This window comes from Rousettus aegyptiacus, unplaced genomic scaffold, assembly GCF_014176215.1.
Source record: "Rousettus aegyptiacus isolate mRouAeg1 unplaced genomic scaffold, mRouAeg1.p scaffold_m13_p_7, whole genome shotgun sequence".
In the NCBI taxonomy this organism is placed as follows: domain Eukaryota; kingdom Metazoa; phylum Chordata; class Mammalia; order Chiroptera; family Pteropodidae; genus Rousettus; species Rousettus aegyptiacus.
Window position 1 is genome coordinate 97,859,151 of NW_023416310.1, and position 15,702 is coordinate 97,874,852.

The 15,702-nt window shown below is 40.2% G+C and overlaps 1 protein-coding gene, 1 non-coding gene and 1 pseudogene across 9 annotated transcripts; all 3 read right to left on the reverse strand.

Moving 5' to 3' along the window:
- Window positions 1–5,247: 5,247 nt before the first annotated feature.
- On the reverse strand, window positions 5,248–13,585 carry LOC107506231 (40S ribosomal protein S4, X isoform). 8 transcript variants are annotated; one of them, XM_016136897.2, is made up of 5 exons: window positions 13,395–13,466; window positions 12,227–12,267; window positions 10,646–10,725; window positions 9,476–9,541; window positions 5,248–7,542 (listed from the first exon to the last, which is right to left on the reverse strand). In XM_016136897.2, exon 5 carries the CDS (start codon window positions 7,538–7,540, stop codon window positions 6,746–6,748), a length of 795 nt encoding a protein of 264 aa, XP_015992383.2. In that variant the 5' UTR covers window positions 7,541–7,542; window positions 9,476–9,541; window positions 10,646–10,725; window positions 12,227–12,267; window positions 13,395–13,466; the 3' UTR covers window positions 5,248–6,745. The 8 variants fall into 8 exon arrangements, with proteins under 8 accessions (XP_015992383.2, XP_015992382.2, XP_015992375.2 ...); XM_016136896.2 differs by having other exon boundaries at window positions 5,248–7,547; XM_016136889.2 differs by having other exon boundaries at window positions 5,248–7,618.
- On the reverse strand, window positions 9,607–9,807 carry LOC118605860. The gene has a single exon (XR_004952261.1). It is a non-coding gene; the product is annotated as a small nucleolar RNA SNORA74 (small nucleolar RNA).
- Window positions 10,912–11,030, reverse strand: LOC118606323 (annotated as a pseudogene).
- Window positions 13,586–15,702: the final 2,117 nt, after the last annotated feature.

Here is a 15,702-nt window from a genome sequence, read left to right on the forward strand (position 1 = left end):
TGACCACCTGCTGTGTGGCCCAGTTCCTAACAGGCCATGGACTGGTACCAGTTCATGGCCCAGGGGTTGGGCACCCCTGCTTTAGACTATTAAAACCAGGAAGCTATAAATCAGTGGCTCTTTTTACCAGTAGCATAGGGGTGGAGGTGGGAAGGGAGGCTTAAAAGGTTTTCCCCAACTTCTATTTCCATATGTAAAGGCAACCACTACCAACTTTTTCTTGTGTATTCTAGGATTTTCTAAAAATAAATATTTTTATATTTATGTGCGAGCACATACATGTGCTTGTGGTGAATTAAAGATAACCACAAATTCTACTCTTCTCATGGAAGAGTGGAACCAACTTCCCCTCTATCCGTGTTTGGAAGGGCCCTGTAACACACTTTGACCAATAGAATGCAGAAATGACTTTTAAGATCTGCTTTCATCCACTTAGAATCCAGTTGCCATGCTGTGAGAATCCCAACCAATGTGAAAGGCCACATCAATATAACCAAGGCCCATCAGTCAGCAACCCCAGTGGAGCTCCCAGATAACAGCCAGGGCCAACTGCCAAAGTGAAGCCTCCAGATGGCTGTAGCCCTAGGCAAGCCCATGTAGAATGCAACCACCCAGCTAAGCCTAATCAACTCACAGAATTTTAATACTTGTTTGAACTAGTACTGAGTTTTAAGATTTGTTATGCAGTGATACGAAACAAAGCTTTAAGATTACACGTTATTCTTGTTTTACTTCTTTGGGATATCTTCCAATAACACTGAATAGTATTCTATTTACATGGATGGCACAAAATTTAACCGATGTTCTTCCAATTTACAATTTAGGTATTTTCCTATTTTCTGCTCTTCAAAACAGTGATATAAAAAACTTTAGTACATATTACTTCATACTTGTAAAAGCATATATGTAGTTTAAAACAAATCCCGTTTTCTAGAGCTACACTGTCCACTGTCTAATAGCCATAAGCTATACTCACTTTCTGAATCTTACTATATTTATTTAGCTAGTGGACAGTTGGGAGAACATTTCTGCCATTGCAGAAATTTTTATTATACAGTTCTGTTCTAGAGCCAGGGTCAGGCAAAATTTCTGTAGAGGGACCAATGGTATTTTAGGCTTTGGACCATATGGTCTCTGTCAGAAATATTCTGCAATTGTAGTGCAAAAGCAGTAACAACCAATAAATGAGCATGACTGCATTCTTAACATTGAAATTGGAATATCATAATTTTCACATCACAAAATATTCTTTTGATTGCATTGGTATTGCTTAGTCAGAGTATACATCTTAAAATTTAATAACTAGATTGTCCTCCTTAAAGATACCAATTTTCGCTGAACAAATGAGTGCCGGTTCCCCTGTTCCTTTGATAACTGTTATCCAAATCTATTTGAAAATCTGATTGCTAAAAAATGGAAACTATGGATTTTATTTGCTTTAACTGGGATTAAGCATCATCTTTCAACTGTTTGCATCTTTTGCCCACTTATCTATTGGGTTGTTGAGTTTTTACTTTTTGATTTATAAAAATTGTATTAAAGAAAAATTAACAATTGGCAAACATCTTTTACCAGTTGGGATTTTTGTTGTTGTTCATGGTGTTTTTCTATACAGAATTTAATCTAGTCACATCATCCATTTTTTTCCCAAGTATTCTTTTGTTTTTAACTTAGAAGGTAAAGCCACTACACAAAGAAAAACTACTTTTGTTTTTTCTTCCCGTATTTTTAAATTTTAATTTAGTTCAGGATCCATTTCTGGACTTCTTTATCTGTTCCATTCATTGAGTAATGTGCTAATACAATCTTGTTTTATTCTTTTTGTAATATTTTAACACTGGTAGAGTTAGTTTTTCCCTTATGATTCTAATTTTTGCACATTATGGTTATTCTTATTTTCCCCAAATGAATGTTAGAATCAACTCTAGTTCCAAAAACAGCCCTGTTATTTTTATTCAGATTTTAAATAACTTAGTTTTCTTTAGAATTATTTTTATGCTCAATTTCTTACACATGGTATAATTTACCATTTAAGGTTTCATTTGTGTCCTATCAATATTTTAAGTTTTCTTCATATATAACTTACGTCTCCGTAAGTATTCCTAGCTTTATTTTCCTTCCAATTTATCTTCAAACTGATTACTCGCTACTTCAATGAACCATCTTCAGTTGACAAACATAGTATTTAAGTACACTTACCATCTACAAGTGATTTTTACCTCTTTCCCCACTTTTCTTCTTTTGCCTAATTGCCTTTAACGGTACCTTTGAACAAAGCTCTTTTTCAATAGAAAACACTTGTAGGGCTAGTGTTTCCCTATTAAACATCACACAGGTTTTGGGATTAAGATACATTTTACTAAGAATCTGGACTGTCAGCAATTTTAGCAAATGCCATTTTAGCATGTAGGGAGATTACGTAATTTTTGAGATAATTCGCAAATATTCTCAATGTATTCTTAAATAAACTAAGAATGACTTGTTGTATAATTGTTTATAATGTGTATCTACTAGTCTTTATCCCCTAGTTAAGCAGGTGTATATCACTATATATGTGACACCAAAAAGGGAACTCAACTTCACATTCACATTCTAAAAAAGTAACCCTTAAGGAATTTTTAAATGTCTTAAAAATTCTTATTTTGACCCTCATTGAACCCATAGTTTAGTAGGACACACATGAAAGAATTTTAATAGGATGCGATAAACCCTATCATCGGGCAAGACTAGGAATGGGGATGTGTGACCCATTCAGGCCCTCCAGAGGGGCACTGTAAAAAACCTAAGAGACTCATGGTTGGTTATGAGAGAAGGGATGAAGTATATGGGGCCTCTCTTTAAAGACTAAAAGCTATGTCTATATATGTTCTGTATATTATGAGCAAAAGGAATCCTCCTCAAGCTACAGCGAGACTGGTTAATATACTGATGGCCTGAAACAAGGTATTTGGCATTTTTTATGACACCAGAAGAAGACAGGCATTTCAGTAAACCTGAAAGATGTTAGTCTGAATGAGGCTGGTGATTGAAGACAAGTGGATATTTATGAGAATTAGTTGGAAAGACTTGGGGCACTATGCATGGAAGCCCCAGACTAACCACTAGCTTTGGAGCCAGATTCATTGAACAACATAGTAGTTCCTGGACCCACTATGTGACCTTGGGCAAACAATAACATGTATCCTGTAAGACTGTTGAGAGGATTAAGAGATATGTAGAATAAAGTTAGCAGTTCTGGAACATAGTCAACGTACAGTAAATGTCAATATTCTATGATGCCACACATTCTGCAGCATATTTACAAAAATCTTTTTAAAAAACCATATTCATTTTTTTAGGTTCCCAGACTAAACGTGTTAAAATTATCCATTTAAATCTTGTTATAAACTTTATCCTGGCACCTACTTGTCAGTGCAGTGACTGGTGATTAAGATTCTCCAAGTTATAATTAACAGATGTTTCACAAATGTCCTTATAGATTGATTACCAAAAAAGTAACAAAAGCCCATACATATAGTTAACATAGGTCTCAAATTTTAACAAATCCTCTGCAAATCTCTTATTTTTAAGTTAAATTTAGTTTCAAATTGTTGTGCACTGTTATATCTTCAGGGTCCATTAGTCAGTGATTTGGAAATCAGACACCTTTGTTTCTATGTTTCTAATTTTTTTAAAAAAGAACAAAACCAGCACTCATTACTTTTACTGGGGTATTGAAAAGCAGGATATGCCTATGGCCTTAACTCTATTTGGGGTAGATAATAAAACATATTAATATTTACCAGCTGAGTTATTTGTAGGAATTGAGGCTGCCTGGCTAAATGGAAGTGAGGTAAACCTTTAGAAGTTGGTCAATACCTTCTCAAAGGACTCATGGCATGTCTAGCTCTGTGGTAAAACATGGTGTAGACATATAATGGGTGCTCAGTCAGAGAAGGTAGTTTTTCCACAGAAGTGCATTCTGAGCTAAGATCTCAATGTAGATACAGTGAAGGAAGATGGAACCAGAAAGGGAAGGAAACAACATGTGCAGAGACAGTAGCAAAAGGCTTATTAAAGACTGAAAGAAACCAGTTTGCCCAGAAGAGTATCTAAGGGTGGTGAAGATAAGGTGGGAGAGGTAAGGGACAGACTATGCAAAGCCTTGACAGGTGAGCAGAGACTGTTTTATCACTTATCCCCAATGTCTAGCATAGCATTCAGATAAAAGCCATAAAAAAGGTTTAAGTTAAATGACCAGACAAGATGAGCAATTAGCATAAACTATTGCCTCTTCCTCTCTCCCACCCATGGAGATATTATACAAATAAGGCAGTGTTTAGAGATTGAGAAATGATGAAGAATTCCCTGGAGGAACAGATCATGACTGGGTCTTACTATATAACAGGAGTAAGAAATGGAAACCCAGTACAGAAAAGGAGTCGGAGCTATAGGAGTTGTAGTATAGGCTGGGACAAAATTTTTCTTATTCTGTCCTTTTCCCGTCCTGCTCATTGCTTCATATCCAATCCACTAGCTGGGGTGGCCAGCACATTACAACCTTATTTAGCCCCTGGAGTTCTCTAGAGAATTACAACTGAGGGGAAGGAGAGGGGGCTCTACCACTCTGGTGAAGCCAATTCTAACTCAGAGGCTCTGTGTCGTAAGGGCACCTCCACTCTCCTTCAACTTATTAGGACACTAGTGTCTGGGCTTGGCTCCTCCCTTTTACCAGCAGCTGACACAAGAGTCCCCTCCTCTACTGTGAGCTCATCAGGTAAAAATAACCAGTCATCTGGCAACTACAGCATCCGCTATAAAAGACAAGTCTCAAAGACCATAGGATAAAATGTGTTGAATATTAAAAATGGAATGTTTATAGATAATAATGAACTATGGATCCTAGTTAGCACACACATATATTTCATTGTTCTGCTAGCTGACAGGGCCTAAAAGCAACACCACCTCAGTATCAACACATCTAGCACTCAGATCTTGGTTCTTTAATACCATTAAATAATAAAGGAACCAGGGCTCCTTGAGTAAATGGTTGACTCTGAGATAGGGAGAGGAAAACTAGATGAACCTGGAGCATCTTGTAGTGCCATAAAATGAGAAATATTTAAAAACAATGATGGAGACATCTTGAAGGGACACAGGTGCTAACCGAGAGCTCCCAATGGCCAAAGCTGGAACACTTTGAACAAAATTAAGTATTATTAGATTATTTTCCCAAGTATAAAATAAATATTCTTGAGTCCACAGTGGTATAAATTGAATAGAAAAAACCTCAATTTATTTCTGAAAAATTTCAAGCAACTTATGTAGGCATTCCACTTTTAAGAAGAGTACAACTCCTAAGTGTGGGCTGTACATAGTGACTTCATTGCAAAGAGTACAATATTGGGTGGAAGAGAGTAACTTTACAATGGAGAAACCTGGCAAATAAGACCTCAGCCAGGTGATCAAGGCTAACATCAACAGTAATAAATCATAATTAGTATATACTCTTGATATGTGATGGGAATAGCACTTTACCTCTGTAGTCTTCCTTTCCAAATCCTTTAAGCCCAGCCTAATTATGAGAAAAACTCAATCCTATTGAGGGACTTTCTATAAAATACCTGACTCAAAACTCTAGGTCATCAAAAAAAAAAAAAAAAAGTCTAAGAAGCTGTCACAGCCAGAATGAGCCAAATGAGACATGGCCAAATGTAATATCCTCAATAGAATCCTGGAACAAAGGACATTAGATAAAAACTATGGAAATCTGAATAAAGTATGGACTTTAGTTAATATTAACTGAATATTAGCCCATTAATTGTGACAAACATACTATACTGTTAATATTAGGGGAAACTAGGTATGGGGAACATGGGAATTCTTTGTATTACCTTCGCAACTTTTCTGTAAATCTATAACTATTCTACAATACAATAAACTTCGAGGTCTATTTTATCAGCCCCCTACCCTGGTAGTAGTATAGTTACCCTTAACATTCTCATACCCCAAAAGGCCTTTACTGGAGAACTGGGAGGGCCAAAGTAACACGGGCTCCTTTTTAACCAGGCCTTAAGATACTAAAATGACAAATATGTGACCCAGCAAGTTGGCTCATTAAGTATTCCAAAACAGTAATAAAGAAATAGATGTTTTTAAGCAGACATTCTAATATTACAGTTGATTTGTTAATTCAGTGAAATTGTTTCCCTAGAGAGTATTGGCAGGCCCATTAACTGGAGCTGTTCATAAAGTCCCAATTAAGCAACAAGATTAACAGGAATCTCTGCCACTTTTTAAAGTTCTTAATTAGTTGCTCTTACCATGTTGTTTTCTTTTGGGTGAATTCCTAGGCACTAAACCTCCTTTTAGTGTCCCTTTGGGGCCTGCAGAATTTATTCCTGAGATTTTGTTTTCCTGATTAAAATTTGAGATGTGATCCAAAATTTCAATGCAAAAATCCATTTTGCATTGAAAGACAATTTCTCTCAACTCTGAAAGGAAAATGAATCACTAACAGGCAACAGGACAGCACTCAATACTCGGGGCCCCCTACTGTACCCACTTTAGCTTTTCCTCTTAATATGATACAGGATTGTGGCCTGAAACTTGGGTAGAGCAACGAAGAGGAACACTTGTGTTTACTAACTGCTTCCTATGGTCAGAGGTGGTAGCTTGGATTTTGGGGGGAGTGGGGTGGCAATTAATCATGCTATATTTAGCTCTAATTAGGCACAAAGATTTTTCCAATCACATCACCTAGAGATCACTTCACCCACTGCTGTTTGGCTGCCAGTCTCTTGTCTCTCTCTTCAGCAATGGTGAGGCGGATACCCTTGCCACGAGGAAGAGAAATCCACGGTTTGTTGCCTTTGCCAACAACAAAAATGTTGGAGAGCCGGGTGGCAAAGCTATTGCCATTGGCATCTTTCACATGAACCACATCAAAAGAGCCAGGGTGTCTCTCTCTGTTGGTGATCACACCAATTCTTCCCAAGTTAGCGCCTCCAGTCACCATACAGAGGTTACCAGTGTCAAACTGGATGAAATCAGTAATTTTGCCAGTCTCCAAATTAATCTGAATGGTGTCGTTCACTTTGATGAGGGGATCAGGGTAGCGGATGGTGCGAGCATCATGAGTCACCAGATGAGGGACTCCTTTTGTGCCCACAAAGATCTTTCTCACTTTGCACAACTTGTACTTGGCCTCCTCAGGTGTAATACGATGAACAGCAAAGCGACCTTTGGTGTCATAGATCAGACGGAAATTCTCTTCAGTCTTGTCAATGCTGATGACATCCATAAAGCCAGAAGGGTAGGTCACATCAGTCCGGACCTTGCCATCAATCTTGATAAATCTCTGCATGCAGATCTTCTTTACTTCATCTCCTGTTAAGGCATATTTCAGTCTGTTCCTTAGGAAAATGATGAGTGGGAGACATTCTCTCAGTTTGTGGGGACCAGTAGATGGACGAGGAGCAAACACACCCGTCAGTTTATCCAGCATCCAATGCTTTGGAGCTGCTACGCGCTTCAGATGCTTCTTGGGACCACGAGCCATGGCTGCACTGGGCACAGGAAGAGTGGCAGCTTAGATATTTACAGACCAGTAACCCTGCTAGTCCAATTTTAGTCTCCACTGAAGTATGGGAAAAAGATGATAAAGAGAAAAAAATGAAAAAATTTTAAAGAAATTGTTCATTTATAAATGAATAAACTTTGAAATGTTTTACTTCACTTAGATTTACGAGGAAATAAAAAATTCAAGCCAACGGGGAGTAGATGACTAATTAACTTCACTTATCAAGTAGGAGATCCCATTTAGTTATTTTAATGTGCATGATTAAGTCATTGAAACCTCTTAGGGTATTAAATACAGGCACAAATACCAAATGAATTATTCCTTTTCAAGTAGCAAGACAGGGGCCTCTCTCTGCACCTGGGTAGCATTATCATAGTCTGGAAGGCAATTTGTATACTCAGAGGAACTTGAGATCCCATATTTTAAACCCTGGCTATTCATGATAAATATTTCCCCTTTCCTTAGAAGCCATTTCTATTTCACAACCTAGGCCTGAGTCTGTAATCGGGCTCTGCTAGAAACTGAAGACTACTGTTTTTTCTTAGGACCTCTTCCTTAGGTATCTATTAAAAGAGAACCACTATGATAAAAGTAACCCATACAATTTTATACATAAATCCCAAACATAAGTAATAAAGACTATTCTCCTACTGGGTAATTTACTAAAGTCACCCATGTCATCTAAGAAATGAAGAGTTTAAGGGTGTATGGTAAAGACTTGGTATAAGGCAAAGGTATTGATAACATGGAATTTTTCACATGTTGGTACTGTCCCTGAGTCTGTCGCTAAGAGCTGTCAACTCTCAAGGCCTGAATTTCATTATCTAGAACAAGAGGCTTGCCATCTATTTTTAAAAGGCCCTTGAGCTTAGAATGGTTGGGGCAGGGGGAGGGGGTAAAGTTTGTTGTGACACTGAAAATTTTACCAAATTCTAATTTCACTGTCCATAAATAAAGCTTTATTGGAACACAGTAATGCTCATTTGTTGCCATATTGTCTATGGCTGCTATTACACTGCAATTGCAGAGCTGAGTAGTTGCATCGTAGACTATATGATGCACAAGCCTAAAATATTTTCTAGCCCTTTACAGAAGTTTGCCAATCCCTGCTCTAGAATAGCAGTGTACATACTACTACTTTCTGCATTAGTGGAAATGTTCTGAGCTGTCCAATATGGTATTCACTAGATGCTGATACAGAGAAACCAATTTTATTTCATTTTTGTGAATTTAAATAGCCACACGTTGCACTGCAGAGCTCTAGGAAAGGAGGGCTTACTTTTAACTTTGGACTTTAATTTTTTAGAATTTTAATTTTCCAACTGTAAAGAAAACCTCATACCACTACTACACTTCTGACCTGATGTGTGGGGTTTTTTTCCCACACCGAGCAACTCTGTGCCACCAGCTGGGTGTCCTACAATTTAACTCAATTCTGATACTCTCTATACCGGCAGACAGCACAGGTTAAGGGTACATTCCTTAAGACTGCCATCCCCATCTCCAAATCACAAGTCCACGTTGTTACCTGGGCTTCTGACTAACAGGCTAAAAATTCGAGGTTCCCACAACCTCCTCTCAGGCTTGCCTAATTTGCTGAAGGAGCTCACAGAGGCTCAGGAAAAAAATGTACTGTTTACTAATTTATTATAAAAAGATCTGATAAAGGATACAGATGAACAGGTGGAAGAGATGCATAGGACAAGGTATATGGGAAGGGATACCAGGCTTCCATGCCCTCTCCGGGTGTACATCTCTCCCAGCACTTGCATATGTTCAACTACCTGAAAGTTCTCTACACCCCATGCTATTGGGATTTTTATAGAGGCTTCATTACACAGGCATGATAAACTATTAACTCTATTTCCAGCCCCATACCCCTCTCTGGAATAGGGCATGGCCTATGTTACATACCTAGGTGTCACACAGGGCTGTCAGATATGAGGTCCTGAGGGACACAGGTTTCTCAGGTGAACTCACCTAGGGTTCAAAGAGGAAAGGAATGACAAGATCTCAATGAGATCCTTTTCTCACAGAAAAAAAAAATTGTTTGCACCCAGACTAGGACCAACTCCACAGGAAGAGTTATTCCACTCTCAGAGGTGCAAAACGCTACCCAAAGGTACTTGGCCACAACACCAAAACAGTGATTGAGGCCAGACCTCAATAAAGGCAGCGCTTGCTCTTCCAACAGTGTAACACCATCCGAGGCATCACACTAGCCTGGATAGCTGACAACTGCTGGATGATTCCTGAAACACCTTATTTGTTTCAGATGCCCAGGCAGCCCAGGTAGAAAACATGGATACAGGTATCCCCAGGAATTAAATATTGAATGCAAAACAGAGGTCGGAAAGCACTGATTGCAGATCGATTATAAAAGGATATGATAAAGGATACCGATGAACATCCAGGTGGAAGAGATGCACAGGACAAGGTATATCGTAAGGGATACCAAGCTTCCATGCTCTCTCTGGGTGCATCACTCTCCCTATACTTTCATGTATTCACCAACCAGAAAGTTCTCTAAACCCCATGCTGTTGGGATTTTTATGGAGGCTTCACCACACAGGTATGATCAATTATTAACTGCATTTCCAGCCCCTTACTCCCCTTGGTAGAGTAGGGGATGGACTGAAAATTCCAAGTTTCTCAATATTGCTTGGTCTTTCTGGTTACCAGCTCCCACTAGAACAAGATTCCAAATCCTTTAAACACATAGGAAACAAGAATCCTTTCCCCATGCCTTTAGTCATTTTATTCAACATTCAAGGAGTTCTTGCCACGTGCTGAGCACTGTGATTGGGGATTTAGCAGTGAACAAGGCAAAATACACTATCCTTTACCTCATGGAATTTACAATCTCCCTATAAATTCCTCAGATGGAATGATACAGATTATCTTAAAGAACCTACATGCCTTCAAGACCATAACCATCAAACACATACTTAGCCCTTCAATGTGTGGCCAAATTTGTTGAGGGCACATATAGGTGGATTTTGCCTCCCATTTGTTTCCTGAAGGATACCAACTATATCTATTTAACATATTCAATTCAATGTTGGAATGAATAGGGACATTTACCTCAAAACTCCATACAGACTGTCCACCTGCCACTAATTTCCTCTTCAGGAGGGCCGAGGATGCACTACTTTCAAGTCGCCCTAAAAAGAAAGATTTCACTGTTCAATACCCCAGACTATATAGCAGCTCCTAAGGCTGCTACTCTGTAGAGATAGAAGCAGAATGCAGTCTGCCATTTATAATTTCTTTTTAGGTGAGGCAACCCTTGGTTGACCTCAGATTCCAAGGACCTTGTCATCTTACAATCCCTTATTTTTTATTTTTTACACCTATAGCACCTGGTCTTCCTAAGTGGTCTCCAATTCAAGTACTAACCAGGCCTGACCCTGCTTAGCTTCCAAGATCAAACAGGATTGGGCTTGTTCAGGATGGCATGGCCGTAGACTGCCATTTATAATTTACCATATTTTTTATATCCTAAGGGATTATTTTATTTCCCATTATTTGTCTTTTTTTTTTGGCCTATGTTACCATTAAAGCTAACCATCCCCGAAGTCCTCTAGATTATCACTAGTCTTAAGACTCCACACATAAAAAGTTATATTCACAATGAACATAAGGTATTCATACAAAGCACTCAAAATTTAGCTGAGAATCCTTTTAAGGGAAAGCAAATTGATAAAACAAAATCGGTTTTGATAAATAACTCCACCTCCCAACATCCTCGCCAGTTCCTTCTATGGAAACTAAGATGTCACTTCACAGAAGCAGTCAGCCCTACTGGACAACCTCCAACATCACCCTGAGTGATTTACTGTTTGCTTAAAACTGAGGACCATCTCTTCTCAGAAAACTAGCATTCTAAAACAATATCACTACAAAGATGGCTCATGATTTACTGCTCCAAAGGGGCAACAACTCTGCTTACTCCTAAAAATCACTAAGAAACCAACACAAATATACTGTCAGCCTAAAACAGAACTTACTATGGTTCTAGCTAGGCCTAGGGTCTATAGCCCCCCAATCAACTGCTATTTTTTTTATTTTAATGAACTAGAGAAGGATGCCTATAATTTTAAAGAAAATTCACATCAGCATTACTCTACACAAGGCATTCTCATAGGTAACTACAGCTATGAAATTCTTCTATGAAGGGATCATCCTGACTAGCTTTGTTTGGTGGGAGAGTAGGAACCATGAATTTTGATTTCAGTGAAATTAGCAAAAATCTCATCAGCTTTCTCTGTATAAGGCCCCTTTTCAGCACTTCGTAGGCACTCAAAAAAGCCTCTTCTCTACTTAAACATCCTTCCATAGCTTGATTCCCTTTGTTCTATTTCCAAAGTGTGATTCATTAACTTCATACTAGCCAGACCTGTTGGACCAGAACTACTCAGAAAGGTTTGGAATTTTAGATTTCTTCCTACAAAGTTATGCTCTTAAAGATTTAACTTTAACAGATAAGCAACTATGCTGGCATCTGGGATAGTTAAACAACAGAGTTGGCATGAACCAGGCCCAGAATGCCAACCAGCTACTGGCTGCTGTTCTCCCAGCAGTGTAACACTTGCCCAGGTACAAGGCAACCTAGGCAGCTGCCTACAGCTGGAGCCAAAGGTTGGCAAATGGAATTGCACTTACCTGGCACTGTTAAATTTGTCCAAAGTCCACAACTGGCCCCTCTGTAATCAAAGCACTCTAGGTCAGGGTCGGCCACTAGTTAGTGAACACTTGTGTGTTGTTCAAGACCCCTGTCCTCAAAATCTTATAAAAGCGAGGCCTGAGTCACAGAAATGATAGCAGGTGGTAGTATCAGGAAGCTGGCTCTGCCACTTAACAGCCAAGAGCAGACTAACTGAACCTCTCTGTATCTGTCTCATTTGTAAAATGGGAAAGTCATTAATAGTACTCTGTACACAAGGTGGTAGGTAGGATTAAACATAATATAAATTATGCCCACAGGATAATATCTGGTATAGAGTGGGCACTCGATAGACACTTGCTATTATCAGCAGCTACATTCCAGGCAAGGAGATGATGGATAGGAATGAGTAGAAGGGAAATTACCTTGGGAGAGAGCAATGGGCAGTGAAATTGTTAAGGGTGGTTAAAACTAGGTAGAAGAGGGCCTCGATTATGTGACCTCTTTAAAAAGCAGAACTTTAGAAAAATAACTGGATGTAGTAATGGACGTGAAAGGAACGGAGAGACAAGTTGCCATTCCTGTCAAAGACTTCAACATTCATTGAAAGCAGTAACTAAAGTATTTGCAAGAATGTTAATAAACATTCCTACCCAACCACCCACCCACCCTTCTAATTTGCCTTATTTCTATAAGGTTAGGGTTTCTAAGACCATACTTTTTCCTAGCCGTCCTCTAATTTCACTCCTAACCGCCTCCAAACAATTTAAAGGAAAAGTAAACTAGAGCGGGCGCATTGTCCAAGTGTAAAAACAAATCTAAAAATAGCCTGCCCTTTCAGGGGCTTGGATTGAAGAAACTGACCCAGCTCCCCTGGACACGTGTTCTTCACAGCCCTTCCAAAGTCCCAGGCCCTCGCATCTGGGGAGCGAGGCTCTCCGAGACCAGCTCTGGGTGACTGCCCAGGTACAAGAGAGGTGGGAGAAAACGGGAGGCGACTCTAAGGCTACGATCTCCCAGCGTCTCTTCAAAATGCCCTCCAAACCTGGAGTCACGAGGAAACCAACCCCAGTTTCGTCCAGTGCCTCATAAGGAGCCTCCCTACAGCTGCCTCTAATCCTGGGCTTGTAAACCTCCGAGTCCTCTCCCTGCTTGGCCCTTACATACCCACACGTGTCCGGAGCTCCGCTGGCGTGCTCCGAACGCGGCAGGGGCCGCAAGGAAAAGGGCAGCTGGGAACTTAGCGGAGCCCCGCCTAGACTACTGGGCGGGGCCTCGATGTTCAGGGGCCGGAAGCCCCGCCCACGAAAGGGCGGATTGGAAAAATGGGAGTGCGGTGGCATAGGTGATCACACTCCTCACAGGAGCTGAGCTCCAGAAGAGAAAGAATAGGAATCTAAACAAGGGCTACGTTTTTTTTTTTCATTTCCACCCCCTTTGTTACTTATGGATGGAACGGGCACTGGGTTTGGAGTTGCTAAAGAAAAAACCTGGCGTGTACTAGTGCACCCATGCTTCCTGCCCGCCTACTCTTAGCGCCCCCTGGGACGCTGGTTCCTCTCACACGTGTGGCGCCTTTCTGTTCCTGTAGGTTCAGCCCGCGCTTTCTGCAGACTCAGCCCATGCTTTTTCCTACCCCCTCTTTCTGGCTTTCACCAGCAGTGCTCTCACTCGGCCAACGGATCGCTCCCTCACAGAGGTCACTTTGGTTTTCAGCATTTCTCCAGGAGGTTTTCGGTTACATTACACTGGTCACTTCTGTAGGCCTAACCCTAGGGGATCAACCACATCCATGGTGCCTGCAGTGGGATCCTTAGCTACAGCAGCTCAAGAACTCTGGTTCTCTCTGCCAAGCTTGCACCGTGACACAATCAGCCAAAGAGGCCACAGCCTTGGTCTGGACATATTGCTTGCCAAGTTACCAGCATTTCTTTTGAATACTAAAATTTCCTTCCCCCTCAGATTGAAGTAAATATAATCCCGTCCTGCTAAACAGCTGGAGAAGCTGGGGCCCAGATGGGCAAGGTTTAGCAGCAGTAATTTCTAAATCTATTCCCCAAATACTAGAGCCCTTTATTTCCTAGCCCCATCCCCGACATTCTACCAGCTCTGCTGAGCGATTGCACCTGGCACCTTTGCTAGGCCAGCTCCTGGGAATCAGCCACTGCTCTTGGCATCTGCCAACGTTTTTTATCATCTTTCCTCAGCTTTTTCATGCACCCAACCCTCCCAGACCTCAGCTCAGAAAGTCAAGAACCCTAAATTGATTCCAGCAAGACATCATCAGCAATAAGGCCAGAGAGCCACTGGAAAAGTGGCAAGCACAAATCCTCTCCAGTTTTGATAGAGGTGGACACAGGCTCTGGTTGGAAAAAGATTTACATAAATACAGCAATTTAGAAAATTACATGAGCAGCACCGGCCTGGTAGGCAGGAGCTCTCCTTTGCAGTTAAATAGGAATGTGGCTGAAGATTGCTGCTATAATCAATGCCCATATCCAGTTGTCACAGTGCGTTCATGAAGGAGGATTATAAGAGCTATAAAACCGAGTAGATTGGGTAGGTAATTGTCCTGTGGAGCTCTGCTAAAGGAGAAATTGCTTTGGCATCTCATATATTTTGCTTTCTTTCCTTCCAAACACACAAAATAGAGAAAGCAGAGCTTCTCTGAGGATTCATGAAAAGGAAAGATGAGGTTTGTGTGATCCTGTGCATATGTGCTTTCAGAGAAGAGACAGGAAGTAATTGAGGCTAAGGAGATACTAAGGCCTCTGGGGAGAGAGGTACCAATGACCTGATGAGAACTGGATTCACAGATTAGTCCAGGTAGAAGGCAGAATTTGTGTGGAGGGAAGGCTAGCCACTACGAGTAAAGGAAGCTGAATGGTGGACCAGGTTCTCATGTCATATTGAAAATATAGATTTTTATTTTTTCAATATAGGCCATTTAGTGTCTTTGGGAGAAAACCTAGGTTATAATTTCTTTATTTCCTAGTTAAAAAATCCTTTAGAGTCAACATTCTTAACCTCCATCCTTTTAAATTCCGAATGCATTTTGGTGTTGATTTATGTGATCTTTTACCATATTCTTGCAAAGACAAAATTGTTAGGAATAATACCAAAAAAGAAAAGGTAAAATCTCTAGAATAAAATACAGCCAGATGAAAGACAAAGGATTAAGGTAAGTCCATTAGCTCTGGGTTGACCTCATAATTGAAAGGCTGGCCGTAAGGGGACACTAGGTCCCCAACCTTCTTGCCTACATTTCCCTTTCTATTCTCTCCTCACTTTTCTCCTTGATGCCCTTTGCCCCTGAGACTGCTTTTTTTCTCTCTTCCCTGGACAAGTACCACCACTAGAGAAATATTTAATTTGTTCAGTCAGTCAATTAACATTTACTAAACACCTACCATTTGCCAGATTATGTTCAGGCATTGCAGATAGAGCAACAGAGTTCCCTACCTGCCTAAAGCTT

Coding starts and splice junctions, on each gene's coding strand:
- LOC107506231 (XM_016136899.2), bottom strand. CDS start 13,570: ATGCCACCGCACTCCCATTTTTCCAATCCGCCCTTTCGTGGGCGGGGC. Junction 7,548..13,394: donor GGAGCTCCGGACACGTGTGG/GTATGTAAGGGC, acceptor TCCTGTGCCCAG/TGCAGCCATGGCTCGTGGTC.